At 34.2% G+C, this 26,974-nt stretch overlaps 3 protein-coding genes across 4 annotated transcripts in view; 1 reads left to right on the top strand and 2 right to left on the bottom strand.

Moving 5' to 3' along the window:
• LOC105330460 (neuronal acetylcholine receptor subunit alpha-10) overlaps positions 1–8,633 on the bottom strand; it is a 38,483-nt gene extending 29,850 nt beyond the window's left edge. The window contains exons 1-2 of the mRNA XM_011432143.4: positions 8,280–8,633; positions 1,405–1,500 (exon numbers count right to left, since the gene is read on the bottom strand). Of these exons, the coding sequence (XP_011430445.1) occupies positions 1,405–1,465 (61 nt within the window). The 5' untranslated portion in view covers positions 1,466–1,500; positions 8,280–8,633. The remainder of the gene's footprint in view (positions 1–1,404; positions 1,501–8,279) is intronic.
• A 6,265-nt stretch (positions 8,634–14,898) lies between these two features.
• Positions 14,899–20,192, top strand: LOC105330469 (neuronal acetylcholine receptor subunit beta-3). 2 transcript variants are annotated; one of them, XM_034467174.2, is made up of 5 exons: positions 14,900–15,565; positions 15,836–15,880; positions 16,853–16,962; positions 17,943–18,478; positions 18,642–20,192. In XM_034467174.2, exons 1-5 carry the CDS (start codon positions 15,275–15,277, stop codon positions 19,229–19,231), a joined length of 1,572 nt encoding a protein of 523 aa, XP_034323065.2. In that variant the 5' UTR covers positions 14,900–15,274; the 3' UTR covers positions 19,232–20,192. The 2 variants fall into 2 exon arrangements, with proteins under 2 accessions (XP_065944278.1, XP_034323065.2); XM_066088206.1 differs by lacking the exon at positions 15,836–15,880 and having other exon boundaries at positions 14,899–15,565.
• On the bottom strand, positions 19,566–23,505 carry LOC105330461 (uncharacterized). The gene is made up of 5 exons (XM_011432147.4): positions 23,090–23,505; positions 22,944–23,005; positions 22,739–22,861; positions 21,509–21,834; positions 19,566–20,469 (listed from the first exon to the last, which is right to left on the bottom strand). The coding sequence occupies exons 1-5, from the start codon at positions 23,394–23,396 to the stop codon at positions 19,713–19,715; spliced, it is 1,575 nt and encodes a 524-aa protein (XP_011430449.3). The 5' UTR covers positions 23,397–23,505; the 3' UTR covers positions 19,566–19,712.
• Between the last annotated feature and the right edge of the window lie 3,469 nt (positions 23,506–26,974).

The following is a 26,974-nucleotide window of genomic DNA, read 5'->3' as shown; positions in this document are numbered from 1 at the left end:
AATAACTTTTTTATTAGAACACCACGCCTTATTGTACAATATGTCACATGCATTATGCACCCCCTTTAAGTCAATAAATCAACGTTTGGTTATTAATAATTTTTATCAGAAAGATAAAATCTGCAAGAAAATGAGAGTTGTGAGTCAACAATGAAACTCAGACAGACACTTATAACCATTATAAGAAATCGATCTGTGGTTAAACAGTTAACCATTAATATAAACCAGTGTAAATCGCTTTGGTTAATGATTTGTTCAAATCAGGTGAAGGCTAAGTTTAACACCAACATTTTTTTCCAAATCTGCTTAAATCAATTATAACGTAAAAGCAAGTGGTTAACGTCACGACGGCTACATCTCGATTTTTTAAAATTGATTATTTTAAAGATTAAAAAAAAATCTTACTTCAGAGATTTCTCAAAGATGATCGACCTCTCACTGGAACAGAGCCTAAGAAAATATCTTCTAGAAATTGGTTGTAGTTTATGATAAGCTCAGCATTGTCTTAAAAAATCTGCACAGATGCCACTTTATGACAATTTGTGAAGTATTATATCAAGTATTGTGGTACACGGCCTTTTTGAACGGAGGACCGATTCTTCTGTCTTAATCGGTCCACATAAGAAGGAGGCAAACTATGGTAGCGTTTTATGTCAACAGATCAGAGGTGCTGATAACGGTAGCAATTTGAGGTATGAACGGAATGCTGCAATATTTACGTGCACAGCTTAGATTAATTTTCTCTGAATGAATTTTTTTCGTGATCAATTATCAGCTAAATGATATATGTTAGAAACCTCAAAAATCTGATATACAGAATTATATACAGAAACATAGACAAAAATTCCTTGGTAACGGAAATTCAAAAAGTGGTACATTAATTTTGTGGTAGATTAATTTTAGATAATCAGAAAAAGATTTGCCACAAATAGAATATACACTTATAATAAATTGTCATCAGTAAATGAAGATGATTTTGAAGCACGTAATGGAAAGAGAGTTATATTCTAAAACATTTAACAAAGTTTGTGCATCTTTTCCCAAAATTTAATGTCTACGTCGTTTATTTCAATTCAATTTTGAGGCAAAGATATTAACTAGGAAGCGGAATACCACAAAACAGATGCTCTTAGTTTGCTATTTTATATATAAATATATCACAATTACACAAAGAACCTAACATCAAATATACATTATGATATCAATAAAAAAGGCATATTTTGTTTTGTAAAATAAAAGATATCGAATATGTTTCAAACTTAATTTTCATGTACGTGTATGGTTACTTATGCTTAAAGTAAAGATGATATATTATAATATTAAAAGGTATTGACGATCATTTAAACAACTTTTTTTAATTGAAAACTTTCATAAAGCTACTATTGCAATAAAATCCAGGCTTACCTCTTTGAGCCACCATTAAGAGATACATGACCATCACTGACAAGTTTGAGACCGAGGACATTTTGACGTGTGCCACCGAGCCCGATCCTAATAAAACTGTAAACAGAAAGATGTAGGTGAGTAACAATCACTTCCTGGAACCCAAGAACGCGCACCTGTCAGTATCGAACACCGCACATATGTTATAGATATATAAATACTAGTAGTGTGTATCACTGCTAATGCACGGGGTGTTTAATAGTCCATTATGTAACATGCACGTCGTGAGCGGTACCATCATCACCAGCGGTATACTGATAACAAATCAACGTTTCCTTCTGGAGGGAAGATGCTCTGTAAGTTTTATACTACACCAACCATTCCTCGTCTTTCTCGGGTCTGTAAGATGTTGAATTCCGCAACCTGTATTTGTTTTACTTGTGCCTAACTGGTATTAAGTGTTTGACTGAGAGATAATTGTTATTATGGTTAAACATATGTTTTATCAATTTTCTGCTAAGTTTGAATAAGTGAACACTAACAGCCAATTAACGCAATCGGCCATTGAAAGTCTCCCGGAATCCCCGTGTTCTGTGATTAAGGGGTATTATTATATGGAAGATTTCATGGATGAAGCCATTATCTAACATGCACGTTTATCTAACTGTTTTTAAGCACATAAGTGAAGGTCAAATTGTATTATTCAAAAATGTGCGGGGGACCGGTAATACGGTTCTTATGGTAAAAAATGAAGTGACGTCATCCTCTCTTTATTGTTCTCTCTCATAATATTTAATCTTTTGTATACCTATTTAAAAAAAAAAGAAAGTCCCCAATTTTGGTTTCGAAAACTTTCGAGTGATGAAATGCACGTACATGTAGGTGCATCACAAATCGCCGTATTAAACGTTGATTCTTACTTCAGCATTCATTGGGCTTATGTTTGAAAACAAACTCTTATATTATATTAAAATACTTTCTTTACTTATTTACAAAATAAAAATCAGTCAAAATGAAACCTGGTTGAACAATGCTATCCAGACAAGCTTTTGTTTGAGATATTTTTGTTTTTAATTATTTTATTTTATAGTCTTTGCTAATTAATCGTCTTGAAGTATCACACGAAAGGTTTTTGCTCTTCCTTAAATTAACAACTAAAGTGATAGATGATTTAATCTAATTAATATTAAAAGGCTGATATCGAGTGCAATACTTTCTTATCATGTTTTCTTACGTAACAAATGATGCGTTTTAATCAATATAATTGTTTATATTCAAATACGTGCTCTGTATTTAAGAGATAATTAAGGGACGTAATTAAGACACTAGATATAGGTCCCCGCATCACTTAGACAGGCTGATATCGAAAATGGCGTATCGAGGCACTGAGGTATTCCGATTTCAATTAACATGTATTTTTGTTCCATTTATCCCAGATTCGTTTTGTTTATGAAGTTGATAAACACTTTATTGTGGAGATAAGGGATATCGGGCGATTAACTCAGAAAACTAAACTGTCTTCAAGATCATCCACAGAGTCATTGACCACGAGGATATAGGTAAACATGTACGCTCTTCGTGGGATGTCAAGTATCAAATCATGCGAGCCTTATCTGGGATTACGTGATTATTTGAATCAGGATGCATCAGTGAAAAAAAAATAACCAGTAGCAGTTAGCAAAACCATCACTTCTAGAGCATACGCAGCGAAAAGCTTCACAGAGCTTTGGTAAGACGTCAAACAAAATTGTAACTTCATGTTTCTGTGTCACGGTGTAAAGAAAGCGGCAATATTGGAGTTCTATATCGTTCATTAATGCACAATCAAAGTCTCCAACAACTATCACCAATATATATGACTGTACTAGATTTGACTCAATCACATTACGTGTACCAATGATACGAAAACAATATTTGACTTTGAGAAGACTATTTTTTTTCTGAGGAATGCTTTAATTTTGTGTTATCATCGAACACGTTTAAAATCAATAGCATATTAAATACTGTGGTTTCATTAACAAGGGTATCAATTTTCGTGGATAAAGTGAAAATCACAGTTTCAAGGATATGTAAATTCGTGGCCAATGTCCCCATCAATACAAAATGTTAATAGAAATTGCATTTCAATGAACATTTAATTTCATGGATCAACTTAAAAAACGAAATCCATGAAAATTGGTATTCAACGAAAATTGGTGAAACCACAGTACACTATATGTGTTTGATTATAACCTCGGTGCAATTATTACAGAATAGTCGAGGAATGAAACAAAAATTAAAGCTACCTATTTTTGGCAAAACAGACAAAATTGCACGCACAGAAAAAAACCTCAATCACGCCTTATCTCGCTTTTACTCATATTATCCAAACATTAAAACTCGCGAATATTAAGGGTTTTTGTTTCAGCAGTGGGCTAATCGTGTTTTATGTCAAAGAGTTAGCACGTAGTTTTGATACGCTATCATAAGGTCAAACGTGAACAAGAACACAGTGTTCAGGAGTTAGAGGGACCAGAGACACGTGATGTTTACACGGAACACCATAGAAGTTGTAGTTCATGAATACAATGGTGTATTAACAGACTGGTGCGAGTAGCAATGTCGATTTACAAAAACTTGAATAAGATATTCATTGCTCTGAAGAAGTATTCAATCGCAATAAAAAAGGGTATGTATTGGCTTAAAACCAATGTTCATCTTTCTTTTGGAACAATTAAATAATTTTTTTCTGATTTTAAGGATTTCATTCCACGAATGGGGCACACTGTATTAAATATCTGACATTTTCACTTTTAAAATTCGTCCATCTCCAAAAAGACAGTACGTTGTAGATTAACACCTTGGTCCTATTAACTGCACTTGTATTATGGTGTTTAAGCCTCAAGAAAGCTTCATACACTATACTATCAGTTTTTTTGGTAACATATGTTTAAATGAAACTTGGTTGGTCACGTGAACATATTCTGTAAAGCCCAAATGTATTTACACAGCTAAGCCACATACTCACAGGATTTTCTCGCTATTATGAATAATTTATGCTCTATTCCTATTGGCTCCGTCACCAAAGAAATCCCACTAATCGCATGAATGCTAACACGTGCTTATAAATTCTCTCTGATTTGTAGATTGAAAATAATGAATATTCATGAAACTGAGAAAAATTGATGCTATCCTTGATTTGATTTGAACAAATAATTTATTAGTTGTTCATATATATCAAAGAATACAAAATGTTTCGACAAAAGTTCTGACACCTAACAAGGTTCTTACCATTAAAACAAAAAAAAATTGTACAAAAACTTACAGCTGTTTGATAAAATAAATGTATGATTAGAATTTTAGGAAATTGGAAAACAAAATAATGTAGATGTTTTACTTAAATATCTACCAAAAAATTCTTATCGCAGCATGTTATTAAGATTTTTATCACTTTTTGTACGACTGTACGTTTGTACGACTGACGACAATGATTTGACTGACTGTTAAACTTCTATTTGTTATAGGGTTTGTTTGGATTGTCCAAGACCAACACGATGTAAGATGCAATAACATCAACAATAAAAATGGTTTAATTCTTCTGATCTTTTAATAAAAAAAAGTTTTAAAAAGGATCGGATTTTGCATTTTTCATAATGGCTTTAATATCATGTATAATTCCTCGCAGCTATCCGTTTTGTAAAACAAAGAGTGAATAGGAAGTAAATTAAAGTGGAACATACTCTTATCTAGGTTAATGAAGACATCAGTCAATGATATATTTATTTTGGCAGACATGGAGATCTTGCCTTGAGAACAAAGAAAACACAATCAGCGCCGATCCATCATCGAACAATGCTGAAGCAAGTAAAACCAATATCTTTGATCAGCGATGAAATTTCTTTCACAAAAATACCCAGGAAATAAGACTATTCTGAGAGAGCGCCCGTTCATCGTAGAGAGCTTTATCAAAGAGCCAGAAGCCCTATTCAATTTCGATGCACAATCAATATGGCGATATTAGTTAGATATAGAGTTAATCCTTTGTGAATTTTATCTACAGTTTATCCAAAACCAACGTTTATGGCGTATTTACAGAAAGACAATAATCTGCCTATTGTTTGTATGTATGTTTGCAGTATGTAGACTTTCTTTTAAATTTACCCCCCCCCCCCAAAAAAAAAAAAATAAATAATAAAATGAAAAATAAAGTGAAAAGCTGTCAATGTGACAGCAAACACGGATTTCTTTTATGTGAACAGTATCCATACACTGTATGTCAACCTTGAACTGATAAACACTACGAAGCTATCCAGAGAAAAGAAGTACCTAATATATGCAATATTCTGCAAAAAAATATAACTAAGTTCAACAGGTAGCATTATTTTTATAAATTATAAAAAATCAAAATCCAAGTACAATTGATCTGCTAAACAACAACTTTCAGTCTTGAAATTGCATGATGAATTATCCGTACAATAGGCCAGGGGTACCCTATATTCAATATTCTCTGAGAAAATGACTAAGTTTAACTGCTGGTATTTTTTCCAAAACTTTTCACACATCAAAATCCAAGTAATATATTTGCAAACCTCTAACTGGTATATGTACAATTGATCTGCAAAGCAACAACGTCCTATCTTGAAAACTGTAAGAAGAGTTATTCGTACAATAGGGATACAACATATTCAATATTATGTGAGAAAATTACCAAGTTCAATGGCTGGTATTTTTAATAAATAATGACAAAAAAAAATAAAAATCCAAGTAATATGCACATCTCTGATATATGTACAACTGATCTGCAAAACAACAACTTCCTATCTTTAAAACTGTAGGAGGAGTTATCCGTACAATTCGGGTACCTTTTTGGCAGCCGCCCGCCATTTTCACCATTTTAATAACCGGATTTTTTTTTTGGGAAAACCAAGTTAAAATGAAACGGTTGTGGTTAAAGTAACTGTAGCAAATTAGTCGTATTTAAAGACATATCAATAATACAGGAACAATTGATATTGTAACTTTGCATGCGCCTCTTCCCAATAAACTCGTTTGCAAAATTAATGAACAATGGTATCTTATCAATTCTACCGCCGTCGAGAAAAGAAGACCAGTAACTGAGAAAGAATCCTTGTCATTCTAATGAGCTTGGATTCAATTATTATTTACCTCGCGGCAATTACGCTTCCTCCCTCTAAGCTTATGGCCCAGTCGCATAAACCAATCCAACGGGGACCAGAAAAGTACGACAGCCGCAGGAATGGTTACAACAGTTAGTGAGAGAAACCAAGGATTTATAATTGTCTGAATTGGCAATGATTATTCGACTGTTTTAATTAATCCTACCATTTAACTATACACTGAATATATCTAAATATTTAAATAAATGACCAGCTTTAGCTTAGCAGGTACACATTTATTTCAACATCTTGATAAACCATTGGCTCTGTTCATTTTTTACGTCAAACTTAGGTGTTACTTTTATCTTATAATAATATATCCAAGACGAGGGTAATTCCAAAAGCTTTGAAAGAGATTCTCACTCGTTAAAATCTTGAAAATGCTGGCGGTAAAGGTGAGGGAATAACCTGATCTGTTAAATCCAGGATTCCCGGCCACATTAACGAGGATCAAACGCTGCTCCTCCATTGGAGCTTACAGTCATCATATATCAAAATGCATCCAAAATAATTGCAAGTATTTACGAGTCCCCCAGCTCTGCTTTATGTTGGGATTTTACTTACGTATATTTCTGGACATGAAAGAGGGATGGCCTTCGGAGAAATTTGGATTAAATACTTTGGCAGACACTCTTAGCTTTTGTACGATAGAATTCATTTAACCTTGAATTTACTTTATCAAACATATGGATTCGTGGGTGGGTTAAAAGCTTATAACTAGTATTATGCAATAACTAATTAATTATGATGGTAGTAACGTAAAGGTTCAACAGTTTTATAACATTGTTGTTACTCTTAAGAAAACATTTTGCTCCAATGTTATTAATATTTCTGAGAGATGTCGCGTAATATTCATTATTGGCTTCACTGCTAACTAGACTTTTTTCCGTACGCTATAAGCGGACTTCTCGCTTCCATGCTTCTTATTTCCTCGCTGACTGATTCCTGCGTATTTGCCTATCGATTTCAATAAAAGCATTACGTTGACAATCTCTTCAAATCTGAATCTCCTTTACAAAGTCACCAAAACATCTCTACCTTCATTACCCTCAATCAGAACTTTATTTCCTTTTTATCGTTTCGTTATTTTCATTGAAAGTCGGTGAAAAATAATAGAACTAAAGAGCCAAATAAACGGTTGTTTCCCCTTATTGTTGTTGCAGCTTTTGGCCTCCTACACCGTTGCAAAGTCATGCAACAGTGTCCTGAATAAATATCGAATAACATGGAGCGATGGGAGCACAACAGTTTTTAAAGATATTTTGGACGGTTTCATAGACCAAGGGAATAGAATCAATTAGTAAACCATCAGATACAGTCTGAAGTTTAACCTAGGTTCTGAACATGAAAGCAAAATATTAATACTCAGATGGAGAAAACTTCTGGGATTCAACACTGAGCGAATTTCAAACGCTGCAAGATGTATGAGAGAACAAATTGGAATGAGATAAAAATGCTTTGTAAACCTAGCGAATGTTGAAACACACACTCTGCTACAGATACTATAGGTCAGTGTGTAAACCGTAACCTATTTTTTAATTATAATTTGTTAGCGTTTCATTACAAAACAGTTCATTCTGCAAACTAAAAATTATACAATTATACAAATTTCTAACTTCAATTTACATACATGTATATTCCATAGTTTGTTTTATTTCCAAATACTGTAATAATTATACCGGTAATTTCACTGCAATGCGATTACAGCACTGTTTTACTTTTTAATGGAGTCGTACTTACCCTACAGTAGCGTCACACCTCCCGGTTGTATTCTAATCACTACTGGACATCCATCACCACTGATTATTGCCGGGGTACGCTGCCTGGCTCCTGGTACCGGTGTATCCAGTCGCTGTGTGTGCCCCAGTGTATGCTATGTTAAATTAAGTGCTCCCAGATACTCCACAACTTGATTGGGCTCAATATATAAATATGGAATGTTTTATCCCCGAGAAACGCCCGTAATTTGTCGGGATCTGATCGCCGTGATTATGCATATCTATTTTCCGCCATGGAGACGTTTTTGTATTTCCCGGCCCAAACAGGGATTGCTGTTTTAGTCCTTATGTTATTAACTGAACACCGTGATACGGCTCTAGCGATTCCCTACATAGCTTCCATCGTTTGACCTTTTCGCTGCATTTTCTACTATTCTGAAATAACGCTAAACTATATATTATAAAAATGACGACGATTCCTTAATTAAATTTCTTTGAGTTGAGTTATTTCCTATGCTTATCTATGCTTTTAATTGTAAATCAGCGCGATGAAATAAATTTTACTGTGCACACGCCTAAGGTAATGAGAGTTTTTGGCATTTGAAACAACTGGAAGATATGAAAACATGAGATCAGAAACATACATTTTCTTCAAATTTGATGGAGATGTTGGACGATGGATGGGGGAGAATAGAGTAATCATTTTTTTTTATTTTGATATTACTACGTACATACTCAAATCATGTAAAAAGGATAGAACAGCTTGCCATTTTGTGATAGGCGAGTTGGATATTGCCAATTTACACTGCAGTTGTACGAGCGAGTTCGCGAAATTAGGATTGTCAAAATTACCAATTACTCGACCAATTCGCCACCTGATTTTAAATTTCACAGATAAATGTTGATTTTTTGCGGCGCTCTACACGATTATGACACTTTAATTCATTTCTTGGCAGTACGTTATCGCTTACGTCCGTGGTCTGTTGGCTCTAAGCCTTTGTAATGTGGTGAGCGAGTGGATACCATAGAATAAAGAATATGTAGAGCTAGGCCATAGGTAACGAATGGTTGGAATAAAGACTAGCAAAGCTCACAATTTAAAGTATCCAACCTACGAATATTTTCTTCATTATCCACCAAAATATGAACTTGTGCACCTTTTGTTACTTTGGAAGTATGACATCAAATGATATTGCACTATCAATTGCACTTTTGTATGATAAAAGTGTATTTGGGTTGGAGCAATAATTGCGGTAAGATCTATTTACGACTAGTTTCGTAAGTCGGCTACGAAAGAAACTAGCAAGATTCAATCCTAATATATCATATACTATAAGGTACACCAAGCTTTGATGCCTGATACGTCAAACTTCAAAGAAGTCAAAATAAACGGGGATGAAATTTGATTCAATATTAATAATTTCTACCTTCCTTCCGTTCATTATAATTCGAAGCACCTGTGTAATTCCCAGCAGAAGTGACCCCCATTGTCAGTACAGACAAACAGACGCGCGGGCAATGAAAATATTATTTTAAGGTTTCCTTTGGATTTTCAGCTGCCATCAACATGTCAGTTCCATAGATCTAAACAAGAAACCATTTCGTTTCATGTATCATTATTTATAACATGGGCCCCATTCACTTACACTGGAAACCATTGAAGATTGCTGATACAATTGACATTTTTAATATAGTGTTTGATTTTACTGAGCGGACATATTATCCGATATTTTAGTAAAAAAAATATAATATTAATTGCCACGGTTTTATTCCGTAATAACTGCGTATTGTTTTGTTAAGATAATTAAAAAAATATCATGAAATTTTATGATAACCACCACATGTGCAAGAGTTTAGTAAACCATTTGTGTGTCTGTTCGTCTTAGAAATATTGAGGATATACACAAACGGAATAAGGCTACTTCATTCATCAAAATATATGCAACTGCATCTAAGTCAGTAGCAATTCATCATATATCAGCACATCGTCGACTGAAAAATTACACAAATGATGTACACGCATTTTCATGTATTTCTAATAAAATCTCGATCGGCTAGCTGAACTTCTTGGATCCATTTAGATTAACACTCATATAGCATAGTTACGCGAACCAGTGTTGCCAAATGAACCATGCATGTAACTTTTTTGATTAAAAAAATCGCAATATTGCAACCGGTAATGAAGATCGAATATAAAACATTTTTGATGTAGCATATTTTGCTTCTGGGTACAAAGAAAATAAATCAAGTAAAAGACTGAATGTATGGGATTTTATTGTGAATTATTTCACGCTTAATGATCAAAATTACTGTCGTTTTCATTAAAAGATTATTCAAAATACAGTGACAATCCAGAAAAGGCGCTTTTATTGAGCCAATTACAAGTAACGATAAAGATAATGGGAAACAACGGGATTGCTGTCAAATCACTAATGTTTTCATATCAGAACATCGAGCCCGGGGTAATTAAATTATCGACAGATTCTTTATGTGTTATGTATAGAAATGCTGAACAGCGATTGTATCTATAAATGAAATTTCTTGTTTAATTAGCCATTTATCTATGTAACGGATGTTCGTAAACGATTTTATTTAAAACTTTTTTCTACATAAACGAGTTGATTAATTTTCTATCTATTTTTATAGAACTTTCAGAATAAGTAAGATGCGGGAAGAAAATTATTATATTGAGCTAATAACATTATAATTATCTCGATGCACCTGCAACAGAGTTTCAAGTTATCATCGTTATCTTACAGGGTTGTTTTTTTTTCATAGTAGATTATCTTGTTTTTTTGTAACTTTATAATTATTATTTTTAAAAATAACAAACCCAAGACAAAACAATACTATATATATATACTAGTGTATATCGATCATTAAATTTTATAAGCAATGATGTTTGCAAACAGTGACGTATTTCCTAAGGGTATGTGTGTGCTAAAGTATGCTAATTATATCACCCCTCTAAAATATGAATAAAAAGACGAAGATACATAGTAAAAATAAAATTATGACTTCAGATTATCAGTACACGTACTATTTTCTTTAAGTGGTGTACATTACGAATATATTCATTGTATAATGACGTCACTGTGTTTGTGTATATATATATATATATATATATATATATATATATATATATATATATATATATATATATATATATATATATATGTGTGTGTGTGTGTGTGTGTGTGTGTGTGTGTGTGTGTGTGTGTGTGTAAACGTACCGTAAACCATTATCTTGGGTGATTTTGTCTGTTATTTATAAAACAATATATAAAACTATCAATTAAGTCGATAAGTATATTTTCTGCTGTGTGTTATGCGTACGTTTACATAATTTGGATTACTTTTAGGTTCTTATAGATAACAATTGTTTAAAAGTTTATATCTTACCGATATACGAAACACCAAATTTACTCCTAAAGCAGTAGATTAGATAAAACATCTTTTGTTTAATTTTGAATTTGCACATACTTTAGATTCGTATTTTCCACAAACAACATAACCGATTGCCATGAGCCATTTTTATAGAGTCTCAATCTTATATAAAAAATATCAGATTCATTCAGATGTGGTAAACTTTTATACATTTTATAAAATCTTTATATCAGCCTCTTGCTCCGACTTAAATTCAGTTGTCTGAAAGAAAAAGAAACAAACTGTCATTGATTTTAAACTGAATAGAAAGTTAATACGACACTGCACGCCGTATTTCCAAAAAGATTTTCTCCTGTGTTTGCTTCATTGGTACATGTAGTTTATGACATATATACAGGTTGAAAAATCATAGTTAGATTTATTAGTGTTTTTAACATCGATATATTCATTAATTTTTTCCTTGGATACATAATGATCCCCATGATCCCAAACATGAAAAAATTAACACGTCTAATCAAAGGCTGGTGCATCGTTGCAAACCAAGACCATTATATGTACGATTCTCTCCCATGCATCTGGGGCTATGCGGATTCCGGACCGTGGCGTAGGACGGCGGGCCTGTTGCGAATAAATCAGTCTTTTATGTAAACTCAATGTGTAAAACATGTCGATGTGATAAAAATTTATTTACCTTGGTCATTGAAAATGTATAATTATATCAGATTTGAAACAAAATTTCATATAATAAGAAATAACGTCTGAAGGAACTATATTGATTGTTAAAGTTTCATTGAACAGTTTTCAATAAAATCCAGTGAAACCGTGTCATTTCTCATCGCTTGACGTGATGAGAAGCACTAAGGTTCTTGCAAAAAGAGCTTTAGAAATGTTAATAGCCCGTCTTTATAAATGTTTATAAATAAAATTTCTAATTGAACATCCAATTTTGTCGATAAAATAAATTTGTATAATTATTACGTAGCATCATACAGAGTAATTGATGGATTAATTGTACTCGTAATTTATGTTTTGGATTTGAAGTAAGTGACATTTTCATTATCAATATTTTGGTCGCTAGGTTACATAACGAGTACATCTATAGACGGAATAATGGCGGCTGTATTGTTCACTGCGCTTTACGCCGATCTGGCGGTATTTCAGACGTGTATACGAGTTGTTAATGTGAGCAGAATTTGTTTATTGCACAGGAAGTCATTCTGTCTTAATTATTCGTAAAATATGTACATGCTTCATTATTAACGTTAATGAGGAAATCCCTGAAGAAACAAACATGCGAAAGTTTGGGAACAAATGATATTGAACAGAACTTCTTTGTTCCGCTTTAATGGCTCCTTAATCCAGGTTGATACCCCACAGCTGTTCAAGATCTACACAAAACTGAAGTACCACAATTACCTGATTAACTTGTGACGCCGAGGCCGGAGTTCAAGAACTTGCCGAAAATAAGCTACACATAGAGTTGTTCTACTTTGATGTTAAACACTTTTACCCCCATAAAATAGGTGCAAACTTAAGGCCCTGTCGGCATAACCTTATAAAAAAGATGGGTACAGGGAGAGCATTTTACTCAGACCAATTTACCGAGATAAAGATGTCAATTTGTTTAAACAAACACGAATATAAATAAATAATAGTGTAAGCGATTAAAGAAGCAACAAAAAGAAACCAAAATAAATAAATAACAATAAAGAAAAACGAGGAACGAATTTAAAATAAATTAAATAAAGATTACGCCCAACTACCTAAAAAACTAATGTGACAGTAGTATATACGTATATGTCAAAGATAGATTGAACTATTAATATAATTATATAGATATACAAAAAATTAATGGTTTAGGCTACGAGGATAAACTATTAAATTATCTTAAAATTTATCGTGAGGGAAATTGCTAACTGAAGTTATCAAACATATTAGAAGCATTTTAACAAGTCTTTTAGAGCTTGGTGTTTGCATAGTTACAAACAGCTATGTGACGTAGGCCTGTCTATTTCATTGTTAGTCACTCGGCTATTACTTTTCTATATTTACATTCTACTATGTTTTTCCATTAAATTCAGTGATGTTTAAATGCCTCTAAATACAACACCTATTCACTGCGTATGAATTTACAAGTACTATACATAAGTAGTTCTCAAACAGTGATTTCTATGTTATCGGTGAAAAAATATTTTTTTTATAAATGTTGTCAAAACATCATCTTTTACAGTTATTGAACAAATTAGTTGACTTTATTGTTAAAAGCAAAAGTTTAAGAATTATTTTTCATGAATTATATTTTCATGCTCGTTGATCTCATCTCAACAGCCTATTAGATAACCAGTTTAAACCGGTTTTATAAACAGCTGTTCTTGCTGTTACTAATTTACTCCCTCCGTTATCTGCAATTTATATCGAATTATTTAAGTAGATAATTAATTTCATCAGTAAGGGAATGTAAATATAAGCATTAAATGATTAATTTTTGACGTCGTCGTGTCAATAACTGCCGTCAGGGTGAGCAGACAAATTATCATATCGCGCTAACGCGCGTAATTCAATTTGTCTGCTCACCTGACGGCAGTTATTAATTGACACGACGACGTCAAAAATAACAATGCTATAAAAAAATCAAAAAGATTTGTTCGGATTCAGAGCTAAGACTACGCAATCTATGGATATTTCACTCGAAACCAGCATCATTTTTAACTTGTTTTGATGTAAGATATAGATAATTACGTTCTACCGTTAGTCAAATGAAAATGGTTCTAAGCATTTTTATTAAAGAGTAATACGGTATAACCGTATATATATGTTCTACATAATTGATATATAACATAGCAAACGTGAGGTGTCGTATTTACACCACTAGCAAAAGGAGAAATCAATGGGTTCTAGATAAGCTACCTCTAGAAGATTCAATAGTTAATCCCCTTTGCATCTATCTGGAAAAAAAGCGGCATTGCAAGTTTGTTTTAGTCAAAACCATACTGTAAGGTATTCGTACCCGTCAAAACATTACACAATTTAAAAGAAGTGGATATACCAGAGGCATCCATATTTGTCAATTGTTACGGACTATGAACACTGGCGTATCGTATAGTATATGTGTTTAAGCGTAATGCAGCCGTACTGAAGTAAATTCAAACAACCACCGATATTTGATTACATGTCACGTTCTCTAGACATTGCATGGCGCAGATCTCACTTTTCTATAAAACCAGTTTTCTCCATGATTAAATCTTTTGTATTTTCAGCAATGTCAGAAGGCATCGTTCGATATTTTCCAGGGCTTCTGTATCGGAAGCCACCAACATCCCTCATTATCCCGTCAAACGTGACTGTATTCTAAAGCCATCCTTTTGATTAAAGGAAAGTTATGTCTAGATTGGTCGTGCCCCCCGACATCGGATACAAGTCCAAGTCACCATACAGTACACGCCAACAAAGATTATATGCTCGTAGGAATGGAGGATGTCGAAAAGTTCCGAGATTTGTGACAGCGCACTTATAAAAACCTGTATTTCATCTTTGCTTCTATTTCCCTTTAGAGTGATGTATTGCCAAAGGTCTATTAGCATGTCTTATGCTCAAGAGGCTAAGGGTCACACGAATCAATAACGATGAAAGATGTCAGTACTCCCGTCTGCTAATTGTAAACCCATCATCTGTATTGTAAGAGGAAAACGAGCGTCGGAAATGACCGAAATGTCGGCTCTTTCGCCATTGTTATTTACGCTTCTTCTGTATTTGACCCCGAAAAGTGTCAGCCAACAGTTGTTGCCCGATGAACAAAAACTATTAAACAACCTGGGACTGTTTGATGCAGAGATTTACGACAAAAGCGTACGACCAGTATTTAACGCGTCCAAAACCGTTGTGGTCGATTTTGGATTTACTTTAATACAAATCGTTGATATGGTGAGTATATTGCCCAGTCTCAAAATCCTCTCAGCTAACCAGATCAGATTAATATGGTCTAATAAATTGTAGGATAATGTTTCAGACAATCTGCCATAACGTTACAATTGTATGCTTTTATTGAATCTCACGAGATTAACGACTTCCACCAGTAATGACGATACTATCGTGAGACCATTTAGTGTTCCCTCTGGAGAGCCCTTGATCCGTTAAGTAATCTGTTCACCGTTGATCTTTTTAATTAATCAGCATCTCACCGATCCTTTGCAGGACGAGAAAAACCAGGTTCTGGTCACGAATGCATGGCTTGTTCACGTAAGTTGAATCAAGAACTAACATTGGAAGCAAACGCATAATTTACATTGCAACTTAGCTGGAGAGAATGGTGCTTAAAGCCAGAAAAAAAATTCTTTTAATTTTTTATATGAACTTATCAGGGTAAAAGCAGAAGCGTTTAGCAAAAGAAAAAAAATGAATGTTTGTGCAATTTGATATTCTTGATCTGACAAGGTTGCACGCGTTGCATATGGGGTTCTTTATCTAACAAACCCTGGAATAAATCTTTGATTAACCTGCCTCAGTGACATTTTATCGCAGTCTTCTCTTCTTCTGAAGATTCATTGACAATATTATCGCTGTACACAGCTGCAATCTCTTGTCAACATTCTAAAACTGCAAATATTATCTTTACCTTGTCTTCATTTTTTGAGAAAAAAGGTTTATCATGAATCGAAAGCATGTAGAAATAGATACAATACTGCCTTACTTATCCATATGTTGTATTTTTTATCATATGAATGGATTTAAGAACACAAAAAGAAACCGTAATTTTTGTTATGGCACACATCACTGTCAGTTCATTCAGAAATAATAAATATACTTAACAGCAGTAATAATTTTTAATAACCCTCTCCTAATCATTGCACAGTAAGACTTAGTACAATAACCGAACACTGCACCAATATGCAGTGGATTTCATTCGTTATTAATTCATACCTGAAATAACATTGCAAGTTATATATTTTATTTGATAAAATGAAATATATCAGAAAGGACAACATTTCTCTGTCGGACAAATAGGGGCGTTTAAAGATGAACCTTATATCGAAAAGAAGTATAAACTTTTTCTAGTAACTTGTGTGTTTTCACCCCCTCTTTAAAATTTCGAGATTCGTCGATCAAAATTTCAGAGAAATCTTTTATACAAGTAATGTGTTGACATTATATTTATACTGTAGATCATATAAACGTGTATGCATGGTGCTGACCTTGTCTATTTAACTGTAGAAGTGGATTGACGACAGAATTTCGTGGAACACCAGTAACTATGGTGGACTGTACAACCTGCGGGTCCCTGCTCACATACTGTGGCTGCCAGACATCGTCCTTTACAACAAGTAAGATGTCTCCTCTTAAAAGAGACCAAACATAATAAAGGTGTCAAGTCGGAAAGGCCTCGTTGGCTTCATCGTAATTTCTCTGAAAGTATCAATAACCTTTTTTTTTTAGGTTTTTTTTCTTTTGCAAAAGATGATCATGTTGCCTTCCGTGAATTAAAGTGCACAAATCGTTGAACAATCGCATCATAAACATCAAATGGGCGGGCACAGAATCCTTAGAGGTGGAATATGTCCCATGTCTTATTCTTTCAGCGGTGACACATGCGTTTCGTTTCATTAGTGTGTCCATATTTCCATACTCCATTACTGGTCAAGATATAAGCAGGTTTTGAATTAACGACTCTCGTAGCCTGTCGACCTGCATCTCATACATATAGCCATCAATATACATCATACACATATCGTGAAATGGTCCCAAGCGGCAAACTGAGGTCGACATTTGAATTTCTTCTCTGTACTCTGTCTGGACGCGAGCAGATTGGAAAATGTTTCCGGATGAAGCATTATAAAACGAAAAAAGGCTTTGTGAATAACATTTCTTTACAAATATTGAAGCTGACTTACTCTTATAAAAAGACGATAGTAAATTACTGATGTCGTGTAACCGTTGATTCAAATAACATATAATGTTCAGTATGTGTTATAACATTGCTTAAAATTTGCTGGTTATGTTCATCCTCTTTTTGGAAGCGTTCATGTGAGAATTTTTGAATAATATTTTATATTAATGGTTATTTTTAACTGGATTCATAAACCACTCTATGTCTAGATATTTATCTATTGATTTATGTGTTTTTTATATGTAACGATCCTTTTCAGTTAATGTGTTTTATTACTAGACTTATTTCATTTCATTCATGTTCCCTTATCTAGTGCATTCCAATTTAGACGTTTTCATATTCACGATACAAACAGTTATTTAATGTTTCCACTATTCAAATGATTGCACTGAACACATAATATTTTATCTATTGCAGTGCGGACGATTACACGGCCGGTTTTATGCCCATTAACGCCATGGTATATAACGACGGGACTATATTTTGGTCACCGCCCTCCAAGCTCCGGAGTTCTTGTAAAGTCGACATCACCTACTTTCCTTTTGACAAACAGAGTTGTCCGCTCAAGTTTGGATCTTGGACATACGACAAGGCCCAGGTAGACATCACAGCCACCAACGGGACGGTGGACGTCGTCGGGTACACGTCAAATGGAGAGTGGCTTCTGACTGGTCACTCCATCACGCGTCACGAGATTCAGTATCCAATCAGCAGCGAGATTTACCCGGATGTTACAGTTGTCATAGTGATGCAGCGTAGGATTCTGTACTACGTTCTTAACATCATCTTCCCCTGCTTCTGGTTGAACATCCTTAGCTGTCTGACGTTCTGGCTGCCCTCGGATGCCGGAGAGAAGATAACGCTCAACGTCACTGTCCTTCTGTCCTATTCTGTATTCATGCTGGTGGTCGCCGAGAGCATGCCTCAAACATCCGAATTTGTTCCGTTAATAGGTTTGTATCCAGTAATTGCCTATAGGTAGATTGACTATCAACAACCCGTTGAGACTGTCATTTTCATGTCCAATCCAATAAATAACATAGAAAGTTAATTTGCTAGGTGATTTATATCATCTTTGAAAATTAAATAAAGGTTTTGTTTCGTTTTGTTTTACAGGCATTTACCTAACAATATCAATGTCAACGTCATCACTCTGTGTTTTCGTCACTGTGTTTATTTTAAAATTACACCATCCTGGTCCCAGGCCTCACAGAGTACCTCGGTGGATTCGAATAGTTTTTCTTGGATTTTTGTCATCGCTGGTCAAATGCAAATGTAGTCGAAAAGGAAATCGTTCAAAAGATGGAGAAGATTTCATGTTGTCGGAATCATTTTCAAATCAGGAACTCGGAGAAACCTCTTCGATTTTTATCAATAATCACGGAAGTCTTCAATCTGAGAGAAATAAAAAATATACAGAGAACAGACCGAAAAGAAGGGTTGTAGTAAACGGGCCTGAATCTTCCCCACAAGAACGGCGAGATAGCTACTCTAACATAGACGAATTATTGTGTCAGCTTGGCTACATGGTGGCTCAAACAAACAAAACGGAGGTGGAGCTGGAGACAATCGAGGACTGGAAGGAAGTAGCCCACGTGGCCGACCGCGTGGCATTCTTGATCTTCCTACTCATTACTCTGTTTTCCGCGTCCGTTGTTTTGATTGCCATTCCTTACTTTGTGCACGACAAACATGAAGGTCTGTGACAATTTTTGTCTAATTGAAAATCTTGTGAAATAGCTAATACAGCAGTAGGGATATTTGATGTTGATAAAAAACAACACACAATCATGCACCAATGACTGTTTGCAATTTAGTCACCAATTTACATCAACGACAGAAGTAAAAACTGTTGGATTTAGCATTTTTTTTGGTTAAAGGGGTGAGGGTGTTTTTAAAAAATATCTTTAAGTTTATTTATTAATGAAAGCAAAAAATATACATAGTAGATTAAAACAAACAGAGAAATAAAAAAAAATCAAGAGGTTTGATGTAGAAGAGAAGAAAGATAACTCTAAAATCAAGAGTTGACAAACCTTATGATAAACGTTGTCTGATATAGCATCAATATAGCATTTTGACATGCAAGTACGTATATATACTTGTATTTTACTGTTGTTGCAGTGAATATGAAGTTTAAATACATCATCAATACATGGCACCTTAATATTTGAATTCGATTCGTTATTATGATATGCTAGTGACCCTAAACCCCCTTTTTCCTCCCAGCATGGTTGTGTCGTAGAATACATTCGTATTCGACAACCTTCTCCGAAGAACATCGATAATCAGTTGTTCGTGCATGGTCTCTAGTGTTCGGTCAGTAAATCCGTCTCGGACAGACCTGCAAACTGTCACAAGCTTTACTGGAAAATTACAAACTTCGGTCACAATGTCCCTAAAATTCCACAGTCTTTTTCGCTGCTCCAAGGGGTCAACATAATTACCCTGATTGTTAAACATGAAAACTTCGCCCGTGCAGACGGTGAATTTTTTCTCCGGTAGATCTCTGATGCTCTGTCTCCCGGGATTAAGACAGAAGCCGGTCCTCCTTAGTGCTGCTAGCTGTGGAATAGGTAAGGATGCCACGGACCGAACAAACCGTGAAATAAACAGTCTTGTCTGATCCGCGGTAACAGGACACAAATATGGAAGCCATCTGAAATTCTCTTTTTGGAAAAAGTTCATTCCGTTTTTGTACAGTTCCGTAAAGTTAGACACAAATTTATGTTTAAGTTTGTGACTCTGAACTCTGTCAATGAATTCAGAGATAAATCTGTCCATCGCTGTCTCCTGATCTCCACTGCTTGGACACAGCAGACGACACAGGTTGGAGTTGAGGTCATCTATGACGTCATGACTAACGTTGGCGCGGACTAGGGATTCCCCGGCGCTCATGAAGTAGAGGAAGTCCACATCTACATCCAAAAGTGTCTCTGATTTACTTGTAAAAATAACAAATATAAATGTCAATATAAGTTCTAAATGCATCAAAAACTATGTCGTTCATAATACCCACATATTGATTTTTTTTTCACTTTACATCGCGACGACTTTACGATTATTTTTTGCTTTGTATTACTCGATGAAATGACGTTGAAGTCTTTGGATCTAATTGGTTATCAAACACTTTGAACAATACAGCAGTGGGTTCAACAATATAATTTTTTCATGATATGGGCATAAATTTATTGATCCTTTGACCTTTTTTTCTTTTGTTACCCCCTTCAAAGAAGTCCTTATTCGTTGCATAAAAATAATTTCTAATCACTAATCATGGGAGATGCTTTTTACTTGAATGATATACATGTGTACAGAACAGATTTGTTGTATCGAGCATGGAGAAGATCAAGTTGAAACACTCTGAATGACTTGCTTGCCAAACGTTCTACCTGGTACATTAACACTGTGCCGGATAATTATGTCAGTGCCAAGGTGGCATTTATGCACCTGCAAAATGCAGTTTCGGGAAAATATGTATTTAGTGTGTTTCACCTGACAGATGAGATATTTACCTTAAAAATTTAATATCCCATAGGAAAATAATAATTCCCGTTGGAGAAATGATTTTCTTACGGGAGATATTAAAAACCCTGTAGGAATTTTATTCATACGGGTAGGTTTCCTATATGAAATAAAAATTTCCTATCGGATTTCATTAAAGCCTACCGAAATTTACATTCCTGTGGGAATTTCTTGAATTCCGATTGGAAATTTCAAATTTCATATAGGAATATTGTTTTTCCTATTGGAAAAAGTATTTTCCTGAAGGAATTTATTTTTGAAAGGTAAATATCTTACCTTACCTGGTGAGATGCAATGATTACAAAGGTGGTTATACAAACTCTTTAAGCAGTGGTCTATCTTATGGCATATTTGAAAATTTCTATACATTCATGCACCTCAGACGGGTGCAAAAATGCCATCTTGGCAATGACATAATTATCCGGCTAAGTGTTCATTGTAAGAAAATGGTTGACTACCTGTTGCTGAATTTGTCCTTCCGCCTCTGGAAATAATTCGCGGCAATGTCCTCTCTGAGTTCCACGTACTTGACCGTGTATCTGGCGTCACAGTCCTGGAAATCCAAGTGCACCACCCCACTACTGGAGTCCGACAGGGAGTTGTAGAAACACGTGTTCTCGCTGCTGTCCGAGTCAAACATACACAGACAGAACCTCTTTCCTTTTCTGGTAGTGATAGTTCCGGCCTGTATCACACTGAGGGAGTACTCCGCGAAGTGAGACCTGTAGTCCCACTTTGGCCAGACCCAGATGATTTCCTTAATAAGACCAGTCAGGACGGCGGCCTAGAAATAACACAGACACGAGAGAAGGGCAGGCCATCATTAAGTCTTAATTCCTACTAACGACTTTTTTCCAAGCACCAAATAAATTCATCAAAGTTGGTTCGATACATTGCATTACATAACTTTACGCAAAATGTAAAGATATGTGTTTGTATTCTACTGATAATTTTCTCTCCTGTTTCATTAATAATTATTGGAGTATGTTGAAAACGGAATAAAGATCTAACTATATCCGCATTTGAATTTATGCATTAATTAAAAGGACTTTAAAAACTGTCTTCCAACGCATTCTTCGCAGTATTTAGTTCAATTTTTGTTTTGACGCGGTTATATATTTTTTTGGCAATACTTGTACCTAGCTGTTTGAACTACCACAGCAAACATTATATTGTTTCAATATTTTGGATTTAGAATATTTCATCTTATTTTAACTGATAACTTGAATGATGAATCACGGCTAGATCCTAGCATTCGATTTTATTCTTGATGTTATTGCAAATGTCAATACTATAGTAATAGCTTTTCCCTTTTTTTTTTGGTTCATGTATTCATTTTCAATATAAATTACGATGCGTATGTTTTAAGTTGTTTACTGAAGTATACTTTTAATATAAAGGTTGTATAACAAATGGAAAACGAAGGTATAAATAGAGAATAGCATGCCTAGGGCTCATTCACAAAATGTTAATCGCATTAGATGTATACAAATCAAATTCAAACTAATCAGATACCTGTTTATCAGATACCTGTTTTATTGTAAAACATCAAAAAGGTGGCACATGTTATTACAGAAATTCTGTGTAAAACTACGAACCTAGTTGGGAAATCGATACAATATAACCTGAGGCGGATTTAATTCACGGAAGCGAAGGTAATCAGAGGGAAGTACTGCACTAATACCTACCATCAGGTACTGCTGATTAGACTGAAGCAGGTAGGTGACCGTGTCAACCGTGGGGGTACGGTACACGGGGTAGTCCTTCATCAGCACGGGCAACCCCAGGTTAGAGTGCTTGTCAAATCGGACCTAAAAGATCGGCGCTATAAACACATTTTATTTTACAGTAATACCTTAAATATATAGACTTTTAAAAAAATATTCTAATTACCAGGGTAACACCATCTTTAGAAAATGTTCCATCCCGAGCAGCTTGCATCCAATATAATAACACTAAAACACAAGATAATAAAGAATGAATGAAGTTTAACCAAATGTTTACAAATGTAAATATCATCTGTATTGGCATACACTCACCCCTCTGTCGCTCGTCTACTATAGTGACGTTAACTGCCCCTTGACCCACATGCAAAGCAGGTGTAGAATGTTTTCCCGCCAAACCTCGATTTTGGCGTTGCGTCTCTATGACGTTGCTCCTACTAGTTGTGTTATTCAATACTAACATCCTCACCTTCCGATTGGGGAGATGCTTGGACGGAAATTTAGTTTCCGGCGCTGTCTCCTCTGGGACACCAACGTAAAAAATTAACAAAAATAGCCCAAACCCACACAGACAAACGGTTAATCCCAGGCGTACAAGTACAACGTCTGGTCGGAACTTCATCGTTCTCTCAGTATTTCTTTTTTTGTGTGGGAAAGTTAATGTGGGCAATTTCACGTGATTAGCAGTAAAAGTGAACAGCTGTAACTGAGCGAGGTAGCGCGGAGAGGACTTACTCTTCTCTCATTTCCATATACGGAGTATCGTGCAGGCTTGGGGCGAATTACATTGTAAAGTAATGCATTACATTACCATTACTTCATGAAATTGGGCATTAAATTACCATTACCATTACTTGATTTTCTTGAAGTAATGCATTACATTACCATTACATGAGTGAAGTAATGCATTACCATTACCATTACTTTTTTTTTTAAAGTAAAGCTAATAAAGAGTTTTTGCAAATGTTTCAAATATACAACACTCTTTAACACATCTACAGCTTCATGCTCAGTATCAGGTTCAAATTCAATGAATAAACAAGAGTCATTCTTTATTTGCTCAATATATAATCATATTGTGGCAATATGAACAACATATTACATAAGTAAAATGATATGTATAGACATTTGGCATGATACACTATCATATATGAAATAGAGACACAGGATAACATGCGTAACAAAAATGCGGTTTTTAAAAGCTAAATATAGATATATCCCCAGATTACACAAATCTTTATAATTTTGGACACTTAATTTTATTAAATTATAAACAGATAATTTTTCCCAGTTATATTTCTTAATATATTTTAATCGTATTTCTTTTTACGGAGGACACTTTAAGACAAAAGATTGCTGTTGCACTTTATGATCGAAGTTTCAAAGGGTTCATCTTTAACTGCATCCTGCTAGTTTGAAAATCTTCCCAGCTATACTAAATAAATGTTTTGCAGGAGCAGTCAAAGCTTGGGCTGGAAAATACGGTTTGACGATCTTTATCTTAGGATATATTTAGTGCAATAATAGATTAAATACATAAATCTTGTATTTTCTATCAGTCCAAACTAATGTACAGTGTAATTAATATACAAGAGAGACAGAGACAGAGAGAAACTAAGTAAGATTATTTTCAAATGGGTTATAATATTGGAAGTGATATTGATTTTCATCATGGATGGACAGTGCATTCATTTTGCTTTTAAAGGTGCATGTCTGTCTCCTGTTCTATTGTGACATAGCGAAGGGAAGGGGATTGGGGTGTTTAGCACTTCTCATAACAATAGATTGTTTTGATACTTAGATTATCCAGGGGGCATAGTGTGTTGTTGACAAATTTTTTATTGAAGTGCAAACTAATTGGAGTAAATTGTTTAAATAATTAAAAAATCTGAATAACAATACTCTTAAAAATGTTATGAAATTGTGCTGTTATCTTTAGTAATATAAACAATTCAAAAATGAATTTTAAAAAACCTTTTTTAATAAAACATGTACAATTAAAACATTTTTTTCTCAATTAGAATTATTTCTTTCTTCTTTAAAAAAAAATTTAATCAAATTCAATTTCAACTATTCATTTATTCATCACATTTTTTAAAGTGAACATGCATAAATATGCATAGTAATGCAAAGTAATGCCATGTAATGCCAGCATTACACTAGATTTTGGAAAGTAATGCATTACATTAGCATTACTTGTAATGCTAATTTTGAGGCATTACACATTACTAGCATTACTTTGAAAACATGTAATGCATTGCAATGCATTACCATTACATTTAGCATTACCCCAAGCCTGGTATCGTGTCACAACTCTGTATACTTAACAAAACCTGTAATGGCTATAATTATTGTAGCATGATTATGTCATTAGCTTACAAAGATTTAGTTATATGAAACATTTGTTAAAGTCAATGCTTTTTGTTGATTACCAATATGAGTTAACTAATTCTTAATTAAGGATCCTAATGGTGCCTTGATGAAATGAAAACAAATATTACTTTATTTACCAGGTTCATCTTTAATATGTGAATGAACTGTTATTACATGTATGCATAAATTAAAAATTAGTTGTAGTTTTTGTCTTGCTTAAATTATACGGAGAATGTAACTCAAAAAGAAATAGTTATCGTATTCGGTCTTCCCATAAACTAGAGTTATCGTTACTGAAAGAGTTATCTTCCCCTCATAGCAGGTATGCAGTACTTCCGGTTATTCGAAGATGAGTAAGCAGTGCGGGAGTTTACATATACGACATCAATTAATAACGACTTTTCTTACAGTAAAAACATTTGATGATATTTAAATTACCAAACAGAAAACATCAAAAGTTATCTAAAAAAATTAAAATGAATGCAAAGAATGCGTTTGAGTACAATGTATAATGTATAACGTGATGTACATAGTTTTGCTTATTCGAATTCGGCAAACATTGCGAGTGAAAGACATTGCGATTCTTTTTTGGGGGGTGACAATTACTCCTTTTGTGTAACGGATGGATGGTGGTATTGTGGTTTCTCTGATAAAATGAACCCACCTGTTACACAGAAATAAAAGATGTTATAAATATTAGAGAGGCAGGAGTTGAAAATCAACTTTCTTCTTTAGAAATCAAATATAGAAATGTAAATTCTTAACGAACTGTCCCTATTTTTTTTCTTCTGAGGACAACGCAAAAACAATATAGACCTAAGGGAAAGTATGCATTTATATAATTCTGATTAAATTCAAAGATACATATATATATACGAGATAACCCCCCCCCCCCCCCCCCGCTATCTTCACAGACTGGGATTTTGAAAATGTGAGATTATTTTAGTTTATTAATTGTTTTTTGTCTTGATTTTCGGTTGGTCGGTCTGCTCTTCTAACTCCCCGCACACTCTTTCAAAATACGATGTTTGCGCTAGCCTGTTGAGATGCATTCGTTCGAAATGCCATGCTTTCATGAAAAAAAAATATGTATGTACACGCAGTGGGTATTGGTATCTAACCAGGCAACGACGGTCATCAACTCACGCAGCTGTATCTGTCATGCAGGATGTTTAATCGATGACAATCATTTGAATTTCTCAACAAAACAGATTTGTTGTATAAAATAGATACCGGTATTAGAGGGTTAAGAGGAATGACAGCATTGAAAATAGAGCTCAGTGCTTTTAAATATAGATTTCATCGAAATTTGAATTTGTCTTTGGTTTAAGATAAGAGATTCCTTTTCTTTTAAGTCTTTGAGGAGACAGCTTAAACAATTTTTTGTAGTTTGTTTGGTTTACTAATAGTACCTTTATTACTTTTATCATTTATCTCAATGCCCTTTATATAATTGAACTGTACTTTATTCACGCACCATTTATAGCAAACACCATTTTAGGAATAAACTTTTCATGAAAAATTAAGGATGGAATGAACTATATATAAAAATATAAACGTGAATGTTGTCAATCAAAATCGGAACCCAACTTTAAATGAAAACATGATTGCAAGTGGTGTATGCGAAAAATTTCGCAAAAGCTAGGTTGCAGATGTTTTTATCCATTATCTCTTAAATTCCCATGATGATGAAATTGAAATTAGTCATTCATTTATCTAAATGAAATCCATCAAGAGTAAGTATAGTAAGGTCCGACAATGACCAATGCAGATACGTACGTACGTAGGTATAATGCCAATCTTTGTACTTCGACATACTGATAGATT

This window comes from Magallana gigas, chromosome 6 (assembly GCF_963853765.1).
Source record: "Magallana gigas chromosome 6, xbMagGiga1.1, whole genome shotgun sequence".
Lineage (NCBI taxonomy): Eukaryota > Metazoa > Mollusca > Bivalvia > Ostreida > Ostreidae > Magallana > Magallana gigas.
This window is presented reverse-complemented; position numbering and strand designations above follow the sequence as displayed.